This window comes from Podarcis raffonei, chromosome 4 (genome assembly GCF_027172205.1).
Source record: "Podarcis raffonei isolate rPodRaf1 chromosome 4, rPodRaf1.pri, whole genome shotgun sequence".
In the NCBI taxonomy this organism is placed as follows: Eukaryota; Metazoa; Chordata; class Lepidosauria; order Squamata; family Lacertidae; genus Podarcis; species Podarcis raffonei.
In genome coordinates, this window is record NC_070605.1 from 8,921,461 (window position 1) to 8,945,332 (window position 23,872).

General features: G+C 50.2%; 1 protein-coding gene across 1 annotated transcript in view; it reads right to left on the reverse strand.

Moving 5' to 3' along the window:
* ARHGEF17 (Rho guanine nucleotide exchange factor 17) overlaps window positions 1-21,032 on the reverse strand; it is a 191,264-nt gene extending 170,232 nt beyond the window's left edge. Inside the window, exon 1 of the mRNA XM_053385410.1 lies at window positions 16,504-21,032. Within this exon, the coding sequence (XP_053241385.1) occupies window positions 16,504-20,406 (3,903 nt within the window). The 5' untranslated portion in view covers window positions 20,407-21,032. The remainder of the gene's footprint in view (window positions 1-16,503) is intronic.
* Between the last annotated feature and the right edge of the window lie 2,840 nt (window positions 21,033-23,872).

Here is a 23,872-nt window from a genome sequence, read left to right on the forward strand (position 1 = left end):
CCCTAAAACAGCAATTTAACATGAATTTTACTATCTAACGAGAGCGTTGATTCATAAAATGAAAGAAATTATGTACTGCAGTCACACAATCAATCAATCAATCAGTATCTGAACTGGGTTCCACGCAGTCACAAAAAACAAAACGAAAAAGCCGCAAAAAGAAAAAAAGTGAAATAAATAGCAAAAACAGGCCTCAGCACTGTCAACAACACTTAAAACGGAAGTGTGGCACTCAAATTGGAAGCGTAACACTCAAAACGGAGCACATTTGGCTTCCGAAAAACGTTCGCAAACTGGAGCACTTACTTCCGGGTTTGCAGTGTTTGGGTTCCAAGTTGTTTGAGTACCAAGGCGTTTGAAAACCAAGGCACCACTTAGTTGTCTTCCTGGCTGCGTCCAGTGACATGGAGAAAGTAATCTCTTTTTAGCAAATGGCTAATTTCTAATGCAGAAAGGTTGGAAATCAAATTAAAAGCAACTTTTGTTGCTATTTATGCGATGCTTTTTTTTTGTGCTTGTGCTTTTTGCATGCGCAGGTTTTCAAAAATCATTCCTAACGCCGTATTTTCCCATATGCGAAGATCACAGTGGGGTTTGAAGTGTAAGAAAAAAGCAGGGTATATTAAGAAACATGTTAGAGGGGATGAAATTAGATGAGACGGAACCTTAAAATGTAACTATGCAATCTGAGTTATAAACGTCGATGTTGGATGAGAGGGAAGTCGCTAGTTTTGCTGAACTCGAATATAATTGTTGAGTAACAAATGTAACTTGCTATATAGAAGAATAAGAATAAAATAGGATTGCAAAATAACAACAAAACAACCTGTTGTGTATTAAATGGCTGTGACCCACCCTGGGACCTGAGGGTGAAAGACGGGGTAATTAATTGAAATAAAGGCAATAATATTGATAAAACTAAGGAAAGTTAAATGGTGTTGGATTGAAATTGAGGGGTTTCTAGCTGTAATGATATAAAGGAACATAGATGGGGGGGGAAAGGGTTTGAAAAATGAGGTAATGTTATAAGCTGTAATGCTTTAAATGAAGGATCTGCTGAACAAATAACCTTAATTGGGATACAAGGAGGAGAAGTATGAGGAGGTCAGAGAAATTTGTTATCTAAAAGTATGATTTATGAACTTTATGTCTTTTTTAATGTTTTTGTTTGTTCTGTTTTTGTTTGTTTGTTTAAAAAATTGGAAAATCTAATAAATATTCTTTAAAAAATAATAATAATATTGATATCTAATCTGAGGCAGGAATTCAGGGTATTGACCCACAAGGGGAAACTCAGCACGGAAGACTCGATTGTCTGTGTGGATCATGAATAATGAGGAATCTGCTGACGGTGCAAAATCTATGAGGAAAGTCGCTTCCATCTATATCTGGAAACGGACACAGAAAGGAAGATGGAATGAGGAAGTCACATCAAAGGCTCGTCTCTCCTACGCATCCCTGAGAAAATCACGGGGAGGAATTTCGGCTTCTCGGGGGTCCATTTCCCGTACTAATAAGTAACCGCAGCGTGAGGCGAGACCGGAAAGGGATTTTGGGTCACGGTCCCACCAAAATATCTTGTTTTGGGGGGACAAAGATGATGGTGCCAGTTCCTCCAGGGAGCTGTTAAACTGTGAGGATGGATGGGGATGCTAAACAGACCTCGAATAACCCATATCCTAGGAACAGGAGTTGCGCCGGTTTAGAAAAACAGCTCCTGGGGAATCCAAATGGGCCATTCTCTGGCCAAAGAGCAGATTAAAAGCGGAACTACTGTATTTTTCGCTCCACAAGACGCACCTTTTCCTTCCTAAAAAGTAAGGGGAAATGTCTATGCGTCTTATGGAGTGAATGCGTGGTCCCTGGAGCCGAATTGCCCAGGGGCAAAAAGCAGATCATGCTTTTTTTTTTTTGAAAGAGGGAAGGGGGTGTTGAAAGGAAGCCGCTGATCGTTTGCCGATCGGGGAGAGAGATAAGGGACGCTAGAGATAAAGGAGGCTGCCTGGGAGCGGGGAGGTAAAAGCCCATGGATCCTCAGGATTTTTATCTTGGGTCTCCCCAAATTCACCATCAGATCACATAACATGTCCATGGCTACAGCCTGCACCAAAAAAATCACGCATCCACTGTTTCCTGGGGTTGCAGTGGTGCAAAAATGTGGTTACAAAGCACAGATCCACATGGATCCTCAGGATTTTTGCCTTGGGCTACCCCAAACTCACCATCAGATCACATGTCAGTGACCACAACATGAACCACAAAAATCATACATCCACTGTTTTGTTCAGAATATTTTTTTCCTTGTTTTACTCCTCTAAAAACTAGGTGCGTCTTATGGAGAGAAAATTACGGTATTTGCTCTTTAGCCACTGCGCCAGGCTTCAGCTGAGGGTAGTTGAAGGACATAAAAAGAGTGTGTTCCCCACCTTCCAGGATTACAACAGAATCAAGGAGGCACAGAATTGCAAGGGTTCCAAGGGTCATCTAGTCCAACCCGCTGCAATGCAGGAAGCTGAAGCAGCCATGACTGATGGCTGTCCAACCTCTGCTTAAAAACCTCGAACGAAGGAGAGTCCGTCACCTTCCACCCCACAATCAAACAGCGCCTACTGTCAGAAAGTTCATCCTGACGGTTGGTTGGAATCACCTTTCTTGCAACTTGAAGCCATGGCTTCGAGTCCTACCCTCCAGAGCAGGAGAAAACAAGCTTGCTCCGTGTTCCATGTGGCAGCCCTCGAGATATCGGAATATGGCTATCCTATCTCACCTCAAAATAAAAAAAAATCATTCCAGTAGCACCTTATAGACCAACTAAGTTTGTTATTGGTATGAGCTTTCGTGTGCATGAACACTTCTTCAGATTCAGGTATCAGAAGGTTGGCGGTTCGAATCCCCGCGACGGGGTGAGCTCCCGTTGCTCGGTCCCTGCTCCTGCCCACCTAGCAGTTCGAAAGGACGTCAAAGTGCAAGTAGATAAATAGGTACCGCTCTAGCGGGAAGGTATACGGCGTTTCCGTGCGCTGCTCTGGCTTGCCAGAAGCGGCTTAGTCATGCTGGCCACATGACCCGGAAGCTGTATGCGGGCTCCCTCAGCCAATAAAGCGAGATGAGCGCCGCAACCCCAGAGTCGGTCACGACTGGACCTAACGGTCAGGGGTCCCTTTACCTTTTACCTTACCTCGGGTTACAGCTGCTTCAGGTTGCGTTTTCTTGGGTTACGCACCCGCCGAAACTCGGAAGTACCAGAACGGGTTGCTTCCGGATTTTGGCAGTTGCGCATGCGCACTAAATCACGCTTTGCGCATGCGCAGAAGCACCGAATTGCAACCCGCGTGTGCGCAGACTGTGGGTTGCGAACATGCATCCCGCACGGATCACGTTCGCAACCCGAGTGTCCACTGTAATTTATAAGTGCAAACTGCTTAACTAATATTTGCTGATATTTAATGATACAGTTTACTAATAGACGACTGAATATTGCTTTATTTTATATAACTGGTTTATTTTAAAGTTATTGTGACCTTTTTTTTTTTGTATTGGTTCAGGTTAAGATTACGTGGTTGTTTCTCCAGCTTGTAAAGCACCATATAGAAACTTAAAAGTGAAATGAAATACCGTATTTTTTGCTCTGTAAGACTAACTTTTTCCCTCCTAAAAAGTAAGGGGAATTGTGTGTGCGTTTTATGGAGCCAATGCAGGCTGCGCAGCTATCCCAGAATCCAGAACAGCAAGAGGGATTGCTGCTTTCACTGCGCAGCAATCCCTCTTGCTGTTCTGGCTTCTGAGATTCAGAATATTTTTTTTCTTGTTTTCCTCCTCCAAAAACTAGGTGCGTCTTGTGGTCTGGTGCGTCTTATAGAGCGAAAAATATGGTGAAATTGACATAGAGACTAGACTTCTGTTGATGCAGCCTAGAATATCATTAGCTTCATTTTTTTGCTGTCACAATAAAAGGGGTGGGGAGGCGGTTTCACGGACTTGACGACCTTCTGGCTTAATCCCAGCTTCTGAAGCGCTTTGAAAGAGCTATATAATGTTGTGGGATTGCAATCGCAGGAAGAGCCAGCGGCGGTGTCATTAATAATATTTTTAAAAAACAAAAAGCCGTGTGGAAAGCAGAAAGCAATCCAGGAAATCCGTCTGTTGAAATCTATCAAGGAGGCACAGGAAATATTTCATTGTGAAAAGAGAGAGAGAGAGAGAATAAATACCGTATATCTAAACATCATTTAAACATGGGATAGCGTTTATCACCTGCCTGACAACAAGTGCTGGAAATGTAAAGAAGCTGAGGGAACATTCTTTCACCTTTGGTGGACATGCCCAAGGGTTAAGGCTTACTGGGAAATGATATATAATGAACTGAAGAAGGTATTTAAATTTACCTTTCCCAAGAAACCAGAGGCCTTCCTTTTGGGCATAGTTGGCCAATTGGTGCCAAAGAAAGACAGAACATTTTTTATGTACGCAACAACAGCAGCAAGAATACTTCTCGCCAAGTATTGGAAGACACAAGATCTACCCACCGTGGAAGAGTGGCAGATGCAAGTGATTGACTACATGGAGATGGCAGAAATGACTGGCAGAATCCGTGACCAGGGGGAAGAATTGATGGAAGAGGATTGGAAAAAGTTTAAGAATTATCTACAAAAATATTGTAAAATGTTTGAGTGTTAAAGTGATGTGGGAGGTGAAGGCAACATGGTATTTGGGATATGGTTAAAAGAGTTATGAAAAGAGGAACTTTAATAAGGAGGGGGTATGACTAGAATAATATTATGTCAAAGTATATAAGGTGGTGTAAAGGTTCAAGATAAGGGAAATTAGAGACATAATAACTGGAAATATATAATTATAAACGAGTTTGGAAAAAGGGTTAGAATTTGCTGAATTTGACGGAATAAAGAGGAATACAAAAAAGGGGGATGTGAGGAGGTCAGGAAAGAGGGATATGGACTTTTGAAATTTAAAAAGTGGAATTTTTCTTTCCTTTTCTTTTTCTCTTTTTTTCTTTACTTTTTCTTGTTGAGTGTGTATTTTTTGTTTGTTGTTGATGTTTTTGTTGGGTTATATGTTTTGTAAAATCTTAATAAACATTTTTTAAAAATAAATAAAAAAATAAACATGGGATAGCGCAGCAGGTAGAGGTATGAGGCTCTCAGGGCTGTGGGTTCGAGTCTCACGTTGAACAAAATATTCCTGCATTGCAGGGGGTTGGACTAGATGACCCTCAGGGTTCCCTTCCAGCTCTGCAAGTCTAGGATACTAACAGCCAACTCTAGTACAGATGCAGACTGGGAAAGATGTTGACTTTAAAAACAGGAAGGTGCCAAAAAGACGAAGAGAGCCGGTGTGGTTTGGTGGTCAGAGCTGCGGGACGAGGACCTGAGCCAGGGTTTCTGGGCAGAGAAATGGGTCTATATGCTGCAGATGCATGCCAAAAGGCAGTGTCGTCTAGTGGTTGGAGTGCAAGTCCTCTCCACAAATCCCCGCTCAACCATGAAGCTCACTGGGCAGCCTCGGGGCAGTTGCTGTCTCGCAACCTAGCCTCCCTCGCAGGGTTGCTGTTGTGAGATTGAGGGTGCAAACCTGGCCTATAAATACAAGCACATATCGCTCTGGTCTATGACCTGGGCTCAGCCTCCTGGGATACGGCACTTCCACAAAAGCCTAATAATAATAACCACAACACAGTGGTACCTTGGTTCTCAAACTTAATCCGTTCCGGAAGTCCGCTCCAAAACCAAAGTGTTCCAAAACCAAGGCGAGCTTTCCCATAGAAAGTAATGCAAAACGGATCCATCCATTCCAGACTTTTAAAAACAACCCCTAAAACAGCAATTTAACATGAATTTTACTACCTGGCCACAGTGATCCATGCGACGGTTACCTCCAGGATTGACTACTGTAATTTGCTCTACGCGGGGCTGCCCTTGAAGCTGTCCCAGAAACTCCAGCGGGTGCAGAATGCTGCAGCGAGGCTCCACACGGGGTCTCTGCCATGGGAGCATATTCACCCAGTGCTTTTCAAGCTGCACTGGCTCCTGGTGGAGTACAGGGTCAGGTTCAAGGTGCTGGTATTGACATTTAAAGCCCTTCACGGCCTAGGACCCTCGTACCTACGGGACCGCCTCTCCCGGTATGCCCCACAGAGGACCTTAAGGTCCATAAATAGCAACACCCTAGAGGTCCCGGGCCCTAAGGATGTTAGATTAGCTTCAACCAGAGCCAGGGCCTTTTCAACTCTGGCTCCGGCCTGGTGGAACGCTCTGCCTCATGAGACCAGGGCCCTGCAGGATCTGAATTCTTTCTGCAGGGCCTGTAAGACAGAGTTTTACATTTTAATATTTTAATGTTTCAATATTTTAATGTTGTATTTTAATTTTGTTTTTAAGTTGTATTCATTCAACTTGTTTTTATTATTGGTTGTTAGCCGCCCTGAGCCCGTCCTTGGCTGGGGAGGGCGGGGTATAAATAAATAAAAAATGTTGTTGTTGTTGTTGTTGTTGTTGTTGTTGTTGTTGTTGTTGTTGTTGTTATCTAACGAGACCATTGATCCATAAAATGAAAGCAATAAACAATGTACTGCAGTCACACAATCAATCAATCAGTAGCTGAACTGGGTTCCACACAGTCACAAAAACAAAACAAAAAAGAGCTGCAGAAACAAAAACGCAAAATAAATAGCAAAAATAGACAGACCTCAGCGTAACACTCAAAACGGAAGTGTGGCACTCAAAACGGAGCACATTTGGCTTCCGAAAAAAGTTCGCAAACCGGAACACTTCCTTCCGGGTTTGCAGTGTTTGGGTTCCAATTTGTTTGAGTACCAAGGCATTTGAGAACCAAGGTACCACTGTACTAGCAAGGCCAAGATGTCGGTCCTGTCATCTGGGCAGCCTGGGACCGCCAAACACACTGCCTATCCTTTAATCCCGGAGAGATCACTTCAGTGCCGCAAACACAGCAATTTGACCTCACCCTCGGAGGCACACTCCATTGCCTCTCGAAACAGACGGATGTCAGCAACAGCAGCAACAACAACACAACCTCCAGGACTGCCTCTCCCCATATGAATCAGCCTGGACCCCTGCAGAGGCCCTTCTCCGTGTGCCCTACCCAAGGGGCAGAGGGCGGCCGCACAAGAGCAGGGCCTTTTCGGTGGTGGCTCCCCATCTTGTGGAACGCTCCCCCCAGGGAGACACACCAAGCACCATCATGGCCAGCCTTAAGATGGCAGGCAAAGTCCTTTCTTTTCACTCAAGCCTTTGGTAATTAAGCTGCCTCCTAAAACGGGGTTCAACTTTTAATGGGACGGGCAGGACTCATCCTAATATTTTGGGGTGAGTGCTTTATACATGCAATCTCAAGAGCGGTTTAACAATCAATCCCTCTTGCCTGGGAACTCTGCGGAATGGTACCTCTGCGGGGGTCTTCAAACAACTCTCACCTGCCTTAAAAAACTACATCTCCCAGAATTTTGGGGGGGAAGAAGGCATGTCTGTTTAAAGCAGTATCACAGTGAAAGGAAGAACGTGATGCAGAAATCTTTCGCCCAGTGTGGGGCTCAAACTCACCACCCCGAGATTAAAGAGTCTCCCCCAACTAAAGAATTATGGCAAGAAAAATTGACAAACAATGCAGAACTGGCAAAACTGACATATAAGCTACGGGACAAAGATAACTGTGACTTTAACGATGAATGGGAACCCCTTACAAAGTACAGTGGTACCTCGGGTTACAGACGCTTCAGGTTACAGACTCCGCTAACCCACAAATAGTGCTTCAGGTTAAGAACTTTGCTTCAGGATGAGAACAGAAATCGTGCTCCGGCGGCACGGCGGCCCCATTAGCTAAAGTGGTGCTTCAGGTTAAGAACAGTTTCAGGTTAAGAACGGACCTCCAGAACGAATTAAGTACTTAACCCGAGGTACCACTGTATCTGAAGACGCAAGAAAGCGAACTGGACTCCTTGGCAGGTTTTGAATAAACATTCACAAACCTTTCATTGATAATTATTATAATAATAATTATTATAATTATTTTAATAATCAGCTAAATAGTTTGAGGATCTATACAACTGTGTAACATGCAGAAAACAGCAGTCTCAGAGAAGTCAAAGACTGGAACTGAGGGAAGTCGGGGGGTGGGGGCGGGGGGGGTTTGTGGGGGGAGGAAAAATGGGGGGGGACAAGGATGATATGTTTTTGGATAACATGTCTTGTTTTAATTTTGAATAAAAAAACTAAAAAAAATTAATTAATTACAAAAAAGAGATTAAAGAGTCTCATGCTCTTAAACGTACGGTCCGTGAATGTGGCCAGTCCACCAACCGTGCCCAAATGCCATTTTTCAGCCTCCACGTCATCGCAACAACAACAAAAATCACAATGTGCAGCTAAGAGACTGCGAGTGAACTCCACGTCCCAGTGAGCGGGGCAGTCAAGCTGTGCTGAATTAAATGCCAATAGACTTTTAGAAAGGATAATAACCCCCTTGGTGGAAGAAGGAGAATGATCACCCCCCCCCCGGCAGGCCCCCTGCGGAGATCAGATGGCTCCTTCTCCCTTTCTCTGTGCCAAGAGGAGAAACCACCACCTCCATCCAGCCTCTGGCGCACTTTAAATCACAGAGATACAGGCTGAAGGACGGACAGGGGTTTCACATGCAAACAAACTTCTCTGCCCCAAGGAAGGAAGGAATGCAAGAGGCAAGCATGAGAAAACACAGGATTGTCCCATTTCAGATACATATATAGTGGTATAATCATCACCATCATCATCATTTTTTATTTATACCCCGCCCATCTGGCTGTAGTATAAAACACTACAATACAATAACCTATTAAACATTAAAAGCTTCCCTAGTACATTGGTTCTCAAACTTAATCCGTTCCGGAAGTCCGTTCCAAAACCAAATCGTTCCAAAACCAAGGCGAGCTTTCCCATAGAAAGTAATGCAAAATGGATTACAGTGGTACCTCGGGTCACAGACACTTCAGGTTACAGACTCCGCTAACCCAGAAATAGTACCTCGGGTTAAGAACTTTTCTTCAGGATGAGAACAGAAATCGTGCGACGGCAGCGGGAGGCCCCATTAGCTAAAGTGGTGCTTCAGGTTAAGAACAGTTTCAGGTTAAGAACGGACCTTTTAAGAACAACCCCTAAAACAGCAACTTAACATGGATTTTACTATCTAACGAGACCATTGATCCATAAAATGAAAGCAATAAAGGATGTACTGGAGTCACACAATCAATCCATCAATCAATCAATCAGTAGCCGAACTGGGTTCCACGCAGTCACAAAAACAAAAAGAGCCGCAAAAACAAAAACGCAAAATAAATAGCAAAAACAGACCGACCTGCCAACCTAGCAGTCCAAAAGCATGCCAGTGCAAGTAGATAAATAGGTACTGCTCTGGCGGGAAGTAAACGGCATTTCCGTGCGTTCTGGTGTCCTGTTGCGCCGGAAGCGGTTTACTCCTGCTGGCCACATGACCCAGAAAACTGTCTGTGGACAAACGCTGGCTCCCTCGGCCTGTAAAGCAAGATGAGCGCCACAACCCCAGAGTTGTTTGCGACTGGACTTAACTGTCAGGGGTCCTTTACCTTTACCTTTAAAGCCCTTAGGGATGTGGGTGGCACTGTGGTCTAAACCACTGAGCCTCTTGGGCTGGCCGATCAGAAGGTCAACGGTTCAAAACCCCACGACGGAATGAGCTCCTGTTGCTCTGTCCCAGCTCCTGCCAACCTAGCAGTTCAAAATCACAACAGTGCAAGTAGATACCGCATTTTTCGCCTTATAGGACGCACTTTTTCCCCTCCAAAAATGAAGGGGAAATGTGTGTGCGTCCTATGGGGCGAATGCTCTCCAGGCTTCAGGAAGCTCTGCGCAACCCTTGGGAGCCCGGCGCGAAGTCCCAAGGGTTGCGCAGAGCTGCCTGCATTCCCGGGCTTCGCGCAGCTCTGCGCAACCCTAGGGAGCCCGGCGCGAAGTCGCGCCGGTCTCCCTAGGGTTGTGCAGAGCTGGCTGCAGTCCTGCCGGGCTCCTTAGGCTTGCGGATAGCAGGCTGTTCTGGGGTCGGGGAAAGCTCGGGCTTCCCCCGCGCCAGCCCCGCGCCTGGGGGGGAAAATAATTTCCCCCCCTTTATTTCCCCCCCCAAAAAACTAGGTGCGCCCTATGGGGCGAAAAATATGGTAAATAGGTACCGCTGCGGCAGGAAGGTCAATGGCGTTTCCGTGCGCTCTGGTTTCCGTCACAGTGTCCCGTTGCGCCAGAAGCGGTTTAGTCCTGTGGGGCACATGACCCGGAAAGCTGTCTGTGGACAAAAACCGGCTCCCTTGTCCTGAAAGTGAGACGAGCGCCACAACCCCAGAGACGCCTTTGACCGGACTTAACCGTCCAGGGGTCCTTTACCTTTACCTGGACTGGTGAATCTGTCCATTTCGGTTTCCCTCCTTCTCATTTTTTTTCTATCTTAACTTGAGGGTCCGCACATCTCCACATCACTTTGCGGGGGTTTCTTCTAAAAGTTATCATGAAAACTCATCAGCATCGTAGTGCAATTTTATCCTAACAGACACATTTTTGGGGGGGGAGGGGGGTCATAGAAATGTAGAGTTGGAAGGGACCCTGACGATTATCTGGTCCAACCCCCTGCAATGCAGGAATATGCAGCTATCCCTTACGGGCTTCGAACCTGCAACCTTGGCGTTATCAGCGCCATGATCTCTAACCAACTGAGCTGCATATGCAAAGCAAATCCCCCCCCAAAAAGAATGCACTTTCTGCATGCTCTTTTTACCAGCATGCAAATTTTTATTCACACACCCTCCAAGCAAATGCATTTTTTTGCTTGGCTGGCAAAATACATTGCAAAACGTGGAGAAATGTGCGTTTTGAAATATGTTTGTGCTTTGGTTCACCTAAAGGTAAAGGGACCCCTCACCATTAGGTCCAGTCGTGGCCGACTCTGGGGTTGCGGCGCTCATCTTGCTTTACTGGCCGAGGGAGCCGGCGTACAGCTTCCGGGTCATGTGGCCAGCATGACTAAGCTGCTTCTGGCGAACCAGAGCAGCGCACGGAAATGCCGTTTACCTTCCCGCTGGAGCAGTACTTATCTATCTACTTGCACTTTGACGTGCTTTCAAACTGCTAGGTTGGCAGGAGCTGGGACCGAGCAACGGGAGCTCACCCCGTCACGGGGAATCGAACTGCCAACCTTCTGATTGGCAAGTCCTAGGCTCTGTGGTTTAACCCACAGCGCCACCCGCGTCCCACTGCTGGTTTACCTACTGTTTCGCAAAGCGTGGACTGGGCAGGTTTGCCTTTCAATGTGAGATACATCTAATTTCGCCCTTGTCCGAAACCTGAATCCATCCCCAGGGAGGATGCAACATCAGGTCCATTTTTTTACAATCTTTTTTATACCTCTGCAGGCAAATATAAAACTTTAGGGGTGAAACACTAGTTGCCCTCCTCTCTGGGGCAAAAGACTTTCGGAAGAGAGATGGAGGGAGGTCTCTGATGGGTGACCCCTGTGACTTCCTACATGCAGTCACAAAGAAATCTAGGTTATCCAAGCTGATTGCAAACTTGCAAAATTACAACTACACAGGGCATAAAACATGTAAATTCTACAGATGAACTCTGCGAGAAGTCCTTCCTTAGAATCATAGAGCTGGAAGGAACTAGAAGGGTCATCTGATTCAAGCCCTTGCAATGCAGGAATCTTTTGCCCAGCATGGGATTCGAACCCGCAACCCTGGGATTAAGCATCTCATGCTCTACCAGCGGAGCTATATGTACGTATATGCATATATGGAAACCTTACGTTCAATACGTGTGAACTTTATCTTAAATCCCCGTTTATTTTCACATTCCTCTGCATTGTCGCAAGCCTGCTTTCGAAAAAGAAACCGTTCCTCTCTGTTGCACAAAAACAAAATATGAACCCGAGAAGCATTGCATTCCTTCCCACAAAAAGATACCCATATGCAGGAATGTCGAGATATTAAAGAGGTTTTTTCCCCCTTTTTTTTAATATATAATAATAATAATAATAAAAAACCTCTGTTCGCTTTTGCATGACAATGGGCAGAACATCAGAAACAACAGCAAATGCAAAAAATAAAAGTAATCAAATGAAACAGAGAGAAGGCCGTCTAAACCCCCTACAGAGGAGTTGAAAACTCTCCCTTTTTTTTTCATCCAATGTTCTAGGCACAAAATCGGCTACAGCCAGCCAACGGATTAACACTTTGCGGAGACCTTATATAGCAGTCCAGGGAACTATTGCTGGCAGCGTTCACACATGACAGCACCGAGTCCAGCACCACGTGGCGCCCCTCTCTTTGGGCGCAAGCAAACTCCCGGGCCTGCCTGGCCGACTCGCAGAGAGAACAGCCAAGCTGGCAGAACCGTCCTGCGACTGGGCTGGAGCTGGGAGGAACTCAGTGGCTGAATGAATGCGTTTCCCCCCCGCAATTGCGGGAGAAGTTTCACGCATCCAAAACCAGGCCGTCGGAGGAAAAAGCCAGCCTGCAACTCTAAGCGCAAGGAGATCCCAAAATCAAAGAACTGCAGGGCTGGAAGGGACTCTTGAGCATCATCCAGAATATGCAGCTAGCTGCCCCACACGGGTATCGAACCTGCAACCTTTTGTTCTTTTGTGCAGAAGAGCGTTCAAATCACACCGTTTCCCTACCCAGATTCAGCTACAGGCACATAGAATGCTGTCTTGTAATAATAATAATTACAGTAAAAACATAATGGTGGGGGGACGGACGGACGGACGGACCCAATTTAAAATACAGGTTAAAATGCAATTTAAAATGCAGCCTCATTTTAAAAGTAGCCCATAGGTCAAAACCATAAGGGGAGGGAAGCATAAGGGTCAGACTGAGTCCAAACCAAAGGCCAGGCGGAACAGCTCCGTCTTGCAGGCCTTTCAGAAAGATGTCAAGTCCTGCAGGGCCCTGGTCTCTTGTGACAGAGCGTTCCACCAAGTCGGGGCCAGTGCTGAAAAGGCCCTGGCCCTAGTTGAAACCAACCTAACCACCTTTTGACTCGGGACCTCCAAAATGTTGTCATTTGTGGACCTTACTGAATAAGATGCTTTGTCCATCTAAATCAGTTTTGTCTGCACTGGCCAGCAGCGCCTCTCCAGGGTTTCAGGCCGGTGTTCAAAATCCAGGTGGCAGGAGCATTTGGCGACTGGCATGGGTCCACTTGCAACCACATGGAGATCTCTGGGCACAAGGTTGGCCGACTGATATCTCCACCTGGCTGGTCCCCCCAACTTTCTTAAGCAGGTCAGTAGAGGAGCTTACATACTGCCTTTACAGTGGTACCTCAGGTTAAGTACTTAATTCGTTCTGGAGGTCCGTTCTTAACCTGAAACTGTTCTTAACCTGAAGCACCACTTTAGCTAATGGGGCCTCCTGCTGCTGCTGCCCCGCCGGAGCATGATTTCTGTTCTCATCCTGAAGCAAAGTTCTTAACCTGAGGTAATATTTCTGGGTTAGCGGAGTCTGTAACCTGAAGCGTATGTAACCCGAGGTACCACTGTATATCTCACCTTTTCCTACAAGGAGTACATGGTTCACCCCCACCCCTCAGTTAATCCCTACGACGACCCTGCAATGTAGGTTAGGAGGCTGAGGCTGACTCCAAGGTCACCCAGTGAGCTTCATGACTTGATTGAGGATTCGAACCCGGACCTCCCAGGTCCTAGTCCAACACTCTAACCACTACACAATCCTGGCTCCATAGAGTCCTTCTGTTGGGGGCAGCTCTATAAATTAAGTCAGTAAATAAACATGGGGCAAGCCCAACATCACTAAGAGAAGGATCTGAAATATTTCCCAAGAAATTTGCATTTGTTTTATCCTGGATTGTTTTAGTTGCTATTCTGACGTGTTGCAAACCACTTCTGATGTTTTTCCTTTAAAATATAAAGTGGTATGGAAATGAAATTAACAACAAAAACAACAACATCCCACTGCAGGGGGGGAAACGTCGCCAGAACATTGTGGTGACCTTAGCCTAGGTTTAAGGCACCATGTGGCGATTCACTTATATACAGTGGTACCTCGCAAGACGAATGCCTCGCAAGACGGAAAACTCGCAAGAAGAAAGAGTTTTCCGTTTTTCGAGGTGCTTCGCCAGACGAATTTCCCTATGGGCTTCCTTCGCAAGACGAAAGCCCATAGGGAAATCTCCGGGACAGCGGGGAAGCGCAGCGCGTCTTCCCCACTGTCCTCGGACCTCCTCCGAAGGCTGGCGGTGGGGTGGAGAGACCTCCTCCCCGCGCCAGCCTTCGGATGGCTGTCCTGAAGGCTGGCGGTGGACCACCAACACGCCTTCCCCTCTGTTCCCGGACCTGTCCTGAAGACTTGCGGTGGGAGGAGGGTTTTCCTTCCCACCGCCAACATTCAGAATGCTGTTCTGAATGTTGGCGGTGGGGAGGAAAGCCCTTCTCCTCACCGCAAGCCCCGCAAGCTCCGGGAACAGAGGAGAAGCGCAGCACGCCTTCCCCTCTGTTCCCGGACCTGTCCTGAAGGCTTGCGGTGGGGAGAAAAGCCCTTCTCCGCACCGCCAGCCCGGCAAGCGGTTTCCATAGGAACGCATTAATTGATTTTCAATGCATTCCTATGGGAAACCGTGCTTCGCAAGACAAAAAACTCGCAAGAAGAAAAAACTCACGGAACGAATTAATTTCGTCTTGCGAGGTACCACTGTACAGTCACAACTCAGGTTACAGACATGTCAGGTTGTGCGATTTTGGGTTGCACACCGCGCCAAAGCTGGAAGCACTGGAATGGGTTACTTCTGGGTTTCGGCGCTTGTGCATACGCAGAAATGCTAAATCACGCTTCGCGCATGCGCAAAAGCGCCAAATCACGACCCGCACATGCGCAGACCTCGGGTTAAGAACTTAATTTGTTCTGGAGATTCATTCTTAACCTGAAACTGTTCTTAACCTGAAGCACCACTTTAGCTTATGGGGCCCCCTGCTGCCACTGCGCTGCCGGAGCACGATTTCTGTTCTCATCCTGAAGCAAAGTTCTTAACCCGAGGTACTATTTCTGGGTTAGCGGAGTCTGTAACCTGAAGTGTCTGTAACCTGAAGCGTCTGTAACCCAAGCTACCACTGTATCTGAATTTCTAACACTGATTCCCAGTTCTTCCCTGGGAAATTGAACCTGCAACCTCCTGCATGCAAGGCAGATGATGTACCACAGAGCAATGCCTCTTCCACAAAGGCAGGAATGATATAAGGCAAGGAAGAGAACGGTTCTCTGGACCTATGAGGACATGTGAAAACTGGAGAAAAGTGTCCTGGGCACACAGACACCACAAGTCGGCAAATATCGCAAGGCTGTCCTTGCACAGTTCCAAAATCTTCAATGGGAACTGGGTTTCCCGGAAGGAGAGCTAAGCTCTTTGGACAGAGCTGGGACTGTGCTTCCTCTAGGAACCTCTTATCCCGACATCAAACCTCTCAAGATCTTCGCCACCACAAGCCCTAAGCATGTCAACCGAACACGGAGGAATAAATTGCTTACTCCGCAACCAGGAATTTTGGGGGAGACAGTGGGCTGCAGCCTTACACCATAAAACACTGATATTGGTGCAGCCATCTCGGCTCCACTTGTGCATGAGTGCTAGGACTGATTTTATAAATCTCTGTTTCTCAATTTGATCCTTTTACACTATGGTTACCAGATGTCCCCGTTTCCCAGGGACATTCCCCAGATTTACAAATCAGTCCCATGACAAAATCCATCTATTTAGTAGGAAGTTGAAAAAAATCATTGAAAAAAAATCTGGTAACCTTATTTTACACAGCTTTTTACGTACCGTGGCATTTTATGCACTGCGACTTGGCATTATTTTTTTACTTATCATAGTTTGGTAATCATTGCAATGTTTAAGAGTGGATTTCTGTTATTATTTGCTGGCGTTTTGTGAATTTTATTGTGTGCTGTTACATTCAAACAGATGGTTGAACGCCACTTGATGTTAAGCCTTTCATTCTAAAGTTATGTTTCATTACGACTTTTTGTACAGGATCAGATCATTACAAGGGGCGTGAGTACAAATTAAAAGCGAAATGAAAAATGAAGTAACATCTGGACAGCAGCACAGACCCGCCAGATCGCAGATGCACATGGTATATCCACACAACAGTTTCCTCTCCAGAACCAACCACCTCCATGCAACTTTTGCAAGGAGGCTGGGATCCTTTCCCAAAACGTTCCACTGACAACCAATTCCATGGTGCCAATCATCTCCATCGGGAAGTCAGTTTCCAGCATGGCAGGCTGCATTTATAGGTGCACCAAAGTTCAGCCACGCTCGAAAGCAGGTGGGGACTCCCAACCCCATGCCACTCAAGCCCAGATCTTGCAACTCCATCTGCAAAGGTGCAATCCTCCCTCCAAACCAAAGACAAAAGCTCTTAGCCCCTACCAAATTAAAATATCTTACAACTCACCACTTGCGGCTTGCTCCTGGCCAGGCCGGCGACCGGCTCCTCATGATGCTTCGGGCACCTGGGCAGTTTGGGCTCAGACGTGGTCGGCGTGGCGGGCGAAGATCTGGGCGTATCCACCGAGCCGGCAGAGGGCGGCTCACCAAGGGCCAAGATGTAGTGTTTAGTGACATCTTCCAACGAAGGTGTTTGGAGGACTGGGTAGGGCTTCGGGAGCAGGCGAGGGAGGTCCGGCGTGGCCCCGTGGACATTCTGGCTCAACGGAGGGGGGGTGTTGGCGCCCGCAATGGGGATGAAGGTGGCAGGCTCGCTGGCGTGGCGGGTGTGCTTGGAGGGCGGCCTGGCTCTCCCCAGAGCGGAAGGGGCGACGGCGGAGGGCAGATCGGGCTCTTCGGCATGGCCCTCCTGTGAGCTGGCCCTGTTGCTGCGCTTCTTCGAGCTTCGGCGAACGATCCTGGGCGACAACACCTCGGCCAGCTTCGGGTCGAAGCCATAGCTCAGAGCGACCTCGGCCATGTCACCCTCTGGAGCCGCCGGCAGGATGTGCTCGGACTGGGAGTACAGTTTCCCCCCATCGGCCTCCCTCACCTGGTCCGACAGGATGGGCTCGCTGCTGGACGGAGGGATGCTCTGGTCCATCTCGCTGATGGGCTCCCCGGGGCCGTCGAAGCCGGCGCCGGACAGCTCTCCGCGGCGGCTGGGGTCGCTGAACGACTTCTTCTTGATGGTTTTCCCGTTGCCCTTCTCGTCGATCACTTTGTCCAGGGCGCCAGGCTGGCTGACGATGTTCTGGATCACGGTGCTGTAGTCTTTGACGCCTTCGCTGCAGACCGACAGGTCGCTGGCAGCGCTGGCGGCGCACTCGGAGAGAGCGACGGCAGAGGCCTCCGGCATCCCCGACTTGGAGCTCAGCGACCCCAGGAGGTTACTGTCCACGGAGAAGTTATTTGCGTCGTCCGTGAGGGAGGACCTCCTGTGCGGCATGGGGTCACTTAAAGACCGGTAGGCCTCACCGTTGGACTCACCGTTGCTCCCGCTGCTGGACTCGGAGGTGCCATTCCCCACCGAAGGGAACTTCCTACGCCGGCGGAGAGCACTGGGCGTAGAAGGCGCCTCCAGCGCTGTCTTGGCGTTGGGAAGGGCCTCTTCGGCGGCGCCCAACTTCTCGCTGTTCGCTTTGGCTGTGTGGTTTGGAAAGCTCACCGCGGACAGGCTGCCTTCGCTTCCTCTTTGGTGCTTCCAGGCCGCAACCGACGGGTTAAGGTAACTGTAGGCAGGGCCTGTCTCGGGCTCGGTTACGATGCCTTCGTCCGTCATGCTGGATTCAGGACCCGAGAGTTCCTCCAAAGACTTCCCGCCGGACAGGTTCCCTTCGGAGTCCACCTTCCGCAAACCCTGCCCGCGGCGTTCTTCCACAGCTCCCTCCTTCCACGTTTCCAAATCCTCTCCTTCGCCTTCTGCGCTTCCGACGTCCTTTTGGTCCAGACCGAAGTTGTAATCGTGCTGGGAGCCGATCTTGCTTATCTTCTCGAAGACCTGCCTGGCTTCTTGGATGTACTGGTCTTGGATGACGACCGGCAACTCGCCGTCCTCACCGCCTCGGCCAATTCCACGGCCACAAACAGCATCTTGGTCACCGGCGTTGGTGAGGAGGAGCTCGGAGGAGCTCTGCTTCATCGTGCTCTGGTGGAAGAGCCTGCGGGGAACAGGTTTGTCCGAATAGGTGAAAGACTTGGCCCGCCTCAGGGTGGCCGTGAGGTCTTTCAGAGTCGGCCGGCTGCCGCCCGGTGCCCAGCGGTTTGGCGGCTGAGCCTCACTTTGGGTTCTACCTACCAGCTGCTGTCCGGCCAGGCCATACTGGTAACCTCTGCACCTGCCGCCACCAAAGGCGTCTTCCTCCTCCTCCTCAAGTTGGCTGGCCCTGCCGTCCTTCCTGCTGGCCTTCAGATCCGAAAGGTCCGACTTGAGGAAGCCGAGCAGCGCCAGCGTCTCAGTCGCGATATCCGGGTTTGACATGGACTTCCTGTTCCTGGACTTCTCCGCTGCCTCCAGGCCGACGCCGCGCAGGTTCTCGTACGGAGGGAAGTCCTGCTTGGCTCGAACGATCCCCAAGGGGAACTTGGGGCGGGCGCGCACCTGAGCCTGCAGCCGAGCCAGGCTGTCGCTTTGGTTGAAGCTTGGAGAGCGGAACAGACCCGGACCCCCTTGCGAGCCCCTGCCTTGGCCAGGCCAGGAGGCCCCAAACTGGTCCTCCTCTTTCAGCGTCTCGGTGCTGGAATACCGGCTGCTGCTTCGCGACCCACAGGGGCTTGGGGAGAAAGGGAGGATGTTCACTTTGGAGACTCGAGAGACGAGCGGGAGAGTGGGCGCCGAAGATAGGGGCCCGTGGGTGCCAAGCAAAGAGCTGCTGCTGCTGCTGCTGCCGCCGCCTTCCAGCGGGCCTCGACCCAAGATGGGGCCCTCGCCTGCAGCTTTGGCCTCGCCCAGCAAGCTGGCGGTGGCTGAGGCCTTGACCTTGGGAGACGGCCTAGTCCTTTCGTCAGAGGGCAGGGAGAGAGTCTGCGCAAGGTCCTCCTGGGCCTTGAGGTACCACTCCATCCCCGCCACCAGCCCATCGCTGCCCAAGGCCTGTTCTTGGGGCAAGGGGTCCTTCTTTTTCTTCCGGAGGGAGCGCTTCCTGGGGGCGGCCAGGCGGTTCTCCTCCTCACTCCCCGAGGACCTCTCGTGGGGAGATCCGTGCCAGCCGTTGCCGCCAGGGGGGGAGCAGGCAGCCGGCTGAGGGGCCCCCTTGGGCCTGGCCATCAGCTCCTCCTCGCTGCTGGAAATCTCCCCTGGCCTGAAGCTGCTGCTTCCACCTTCGCCCAGGAGAAGGACGGCTGGAGAGGAGGAGGAGGAGGAAGAAGAGGACGAGGAGGCAGCTGGCAGCAGCGTCCAACTATGCCAGGAATGTAAACTCTCCCGAAGTGGCGGCGGCTGCGGCAACTTCTCCGCCTCGGTCCGGGGGGCGCCCCCGGCGGGCAGGCGGTGGGTCCGAAAGGGGATGCAGCTGCGCGGGGGAGGCGTCGGAGGGGCCTCCCGGCGCTGCTCCGCCACGCGCGGCCTTTCTTCCTCCCTGCGCCCGGGCGCCGCCCCATCGGGCAGGAGGCGGGGGGCGCCGTCCATGCTGCCCGGCAGGTGCCCCAGCTCCCCGGCTTGGTCTTGGGGGGCGCGCTGTGCCGCGCCTTCCTCGGCTGCGTCGCCTCGGGGGCCTCCCTGCTGCTGCCGTCGAAAGCCGTCTCCGAAAAGTTTGCGCATCTCGGTCACGCTGGGCCAGTCGAGCGCCGCGTCTCCGCCTTTGGGGGGCTCGCTCAGTCCTTTCCCCCGAGGAGGCGGCGGCGGAGGAGGCTGCTCGGCGGCGGCGGCGGCTGCCGGCGTCTCATCGGCGGGCCGAGCCGCCTGGTCTTCCCTGGCCCCGGCGCAGGTGGAGGAGCCTCCTCTCCCCGCGCCCGGCTCGCTCTGGGGCGCGCAGAAGCGCCGCGAAAGTTGGCGCACCGACGGCGACAGGCTCCGCAGGGCTCGGCCGCCCGGCAGCGGCGTCGGAGGAGCAGGATCCGGCCCGGGAGAAGGCGAGGAAGACGAGAGCTTGGCGACGCTGCGGGAGACGCTGAAAGACGCAGCTCGGCTGGGCGATCGCCGTCCGATGGGCTGTGCTGGCGACGGCGGCTGCTGCTGCTGCGCCCTGGCGCTTGGAGGCTGACCCTGGCACGGCTGGGCGCCCGGGCGCGCCGCCGCCTCCCGCTCCCCCCGGGGGCCGCCGATGCCGCCGCCTCCTCCGGCCCGCTCCTCGGGCCCGATCCACCTCTCGAGGCGCTTGCACGAGGCGCTCCGGGAAAGGGGGCTTCTCCTCCCGGCCTCCCCCTCCGCCATTGTTTTTACGCGCCCAGCTTTCCAAAGCCACCCCCGGAATCGCCCCCTTCCTGGCTCCCCCTCTCTCTAAACCGTCCGGGGCACCGCGCCGGCGCCCATCCGCGCTTCCTTTCCGCCGTGCAAAGAAAGTGGGGGCGGCCTTTGGGGGGGGGCTGGAAGCGGCAGAGAGAGAGAGAGAGGCAGATCTTGCAGCAGCCAAACTTCCAGGCAAGTTCGCACAGTTTTGCAGTTCAGTTTTAAGCGGGGCGGGTGGACGGCTGCAACAGCAGCCCGCGCTGGATTTTGCAACAATGCAAAAAAAGGGGAGGAAGGGAGATGGCAGCCTTGCAGATTCGCTTGTTCCTTTTGCTCGATCCAGGCTCCCGGAGGAGGTGCAACCGCCGTTTCCCCACCACCCGCGATCCGGACTTCTGGTTCTTTTCCTTCCCAGAAGAAGAAAGAAGATCCCGGTCGCTGGAGAAGCGGAAGGAAAGCCGAGGGTGATGGTTGCGACGCCAAACTTTCAGGCCCAGGAATCCGGCCGGCCCGTCGGATTCAACGGGAGAGCCCCCCGCCGCATCTCAGTGCAAAGGAGACGAAGAAGCGCCCTTCCAAGTATGCGCAGGAATTCTCCGGGGTTGGTGGGCCGGGGGTGGGGGTCGGGGGGCCCTTCTCGCCATCGTGCATTTTAAAAAAAAATTAAAATAATTTCCAAAAAGTAATTTTAAAAAATGGTTGCAGGAGCCCCCGGCGGCGTTGCAAACGGCATCCCGTCTTACTCTTTCCAGCCGTTTGTTTGTTGTGTTTATTTTTGCGTGGTTCTTTTTTCCCTCTGCCTTTTTTTTTTTAGCATTTCACATAAACTTTCCCCCTCAAGAGGCGTGGTTTCTTTTCTTTCTTTTTTTAAAAAAAGGAAGAAGAAAAGGGGGGTGGTCTTTTGCAAAGCAAAGTCTCTGGGAACATTTCTTGTGCAATTAAAAAGGGAGAGAGAGGAGGAGGAGGAGGAAACGAGGAGTCACCCCCCCCCTTTGTCTCTTCGGAAGGGATATTATATTTCGACTTCCAGGTCTTGCAGCCGCGAGACCCTGAAACCTCCAGGAACAGGCCTCGCAAACGCCATCCTATGCAAGGCTCGGTTCTAGGGGCATAGGATCGGGTTGTGCCAAAGCGTTGCGCTGCGAGAGTCGGTTATGCAAACAAGCGCCCTTGAAAGCAGCTTGCTAAGCGCAGGAGGATCGTAAAAACTGCTTGCTGGATCCGACCCCAGGACTTATCTAAGCCAGCATCTGGCTTCCCACAGTGTCCCGCCAGACGCTTCAAGGAAGAAAGCCTGGAAGCGATTGCTCCCTCTACGATTGCTCCCCAGCAAACTGATACTCAGAGGTAGACTGCTCCCGCACAGGGAGCTCCTCTGTAGCAATAGCCGTGACAAAAAGCCATCGGTGGGTCCGTGGATTTCAGTTTGGCTGCGCTGGCGGTGCACTCCAGCGGAAGCATCTCCTGCACCCAGTTGCCCCAAAAGCGAATCTCCAGCTGGGTTATGCCTTTGAGTTTTGTCAGTTCCCATTTCTCTGTTTAGAGGATGTGGCTTTCTGATCTGGGCCAAATCGGAGATCTTCCTTTCCAAGGCTCCCTCCGTTTTTGAGGTAGCAAGTCAGGAATGGAAAGGGTGTGATCTTTGCTCCCTCGGCTGAAGTCGGTTCCAAAATTCCCATTGACTTTAATGGGCTAGGATTTCAGCCAAATATTTTAATAGTGTTGTTGCTTTTAACTCGTGAGGCATGGGAAAGGCCGTTTCCTCTGGAAACGATTTGGGCACCATCTACCGATTAAACACTAGCAACTGTGCAGCTGTCTTCACTTTTGTGCATATACCTATGTATATATACATTGTTGTTGTCATTTAGTCGTTTAGTCGTGTCCGACTCTTCGTGACCCCCTGGACCAGAGCACGCCAGGCACCTCTGTCCTCCACTACCTCCCGCATTTTGGTCAAACTCATGCTGGTAGCTTCAAGAACACTGTCCAACCATCTCGTCCTCTGTCGCCCCCTTCTCCTTGTGCCCTCCATCTTTCCCAGCATCAGGGTCTTCTCCAGGGAGTCTTCTCTTCTCATGAGGTGGCCAAAGTACTGGAGCCTCAGCTTCAGGATCTGTCCTTCCAGTGAGCACTCAGGGCTGAGTTCCTTCAGAATGGATGCGTTTGATCTTCTTGCAGTCCATGGGACTCTCGAGTCTTCTCCAGCACCATAATTCAAAAGCATCAATTCTATATATATACATACATGTTTGCTATTTTCCCTGCCATTCTGGGGTAGGATATAAATTGGCCCATTTCACAGACAGGAATCAAGAGTGAAATAAAACATTTTGGCGTGTTAGGGAAACCTTTGGCCGAACCAGTGTTTGAATCCAGATCTAAATACAAACTTTCAGCTGGTGTTTTTGGAAGGCGCAAATGAGAGCGCTGGGTGTACTTTTAAGAAACGTGGTTTATTAATTTTACTGTTTTTAAAGAACTCGGTTCTCTTCTTGGGCTTGCTGTATTTCGAAGAGCAGAACTGAGGATGCGAGGACGGCCGTTCAAAGCAAATAGATGCAATTGGTCTCAAATTTTACCCCTGAAAAAGAGGACATGTTCTGCGGGGGAAAGCGGACACATGGCAACCCTATTTGAATGCAATGACTGCTCTAAGGCATCCCTGCTTAGCATAGGTATCTTTCATTGAAGACACACTTTCAAACATTCGCTTTCAAGTGGTCCGCAAGGCTGCAAGTCAAATAAAAATGGACTTGTCATCAAGCATGAATGAGAAGGTACGGTTGTAGAGGTGCATTCTGGAGAAGCTTCACCTGTTGGTTTCTGCCTGTTGTATGAGTATTTTTTAAAATAAAATAAAATTAGAGCACTGTTGCTCATTAAAAAACACTTTTACACCCACAGGAGCGAGCTGTGTGTCAAAGGCAGACCAAACAGTTAAACAGGTGGGTGCATTTTTTGCAAGCACATGTCACTTTTGAAGCACCCTCAAAGCACATTCTTCCCCTCAAAGAATTCTGGGAGCTGTACGCCTTGCAGAACTACAGTTCCCAGAAGCCCCTTCTCAAACTACAATACCCAAAATTCTTTGGATGGGGGTGTGTGAAATGTGTCTTAAATGTGTATAGTGCGTATGTCGTCTCTTCTCAGAGCAACCCCATGTTGCCCCCTCCAGACGCCATGATGCGAGTTGCAATCCCAAGTAAGGCATTTACTGCATTTATACCCCCTCTTTTTCTCTCTCGAAGGAGCTCAAAGTCGGCACACGTGGTCCTTGTCCCCCCCCTCATTTAATCTCCGCAACCTTCCTGTGAGGTAGAATAGGCTAAGAGGCAGAGGCGAGCCCAGGGGGAGCGTTGCCACGGACAAGTAAGGATTCGAACCCTGCTCTCTCCCGGATCCTTGTCTGGCGCTCTGACCGCTACACCATACTGCCTCTCATCCCTCA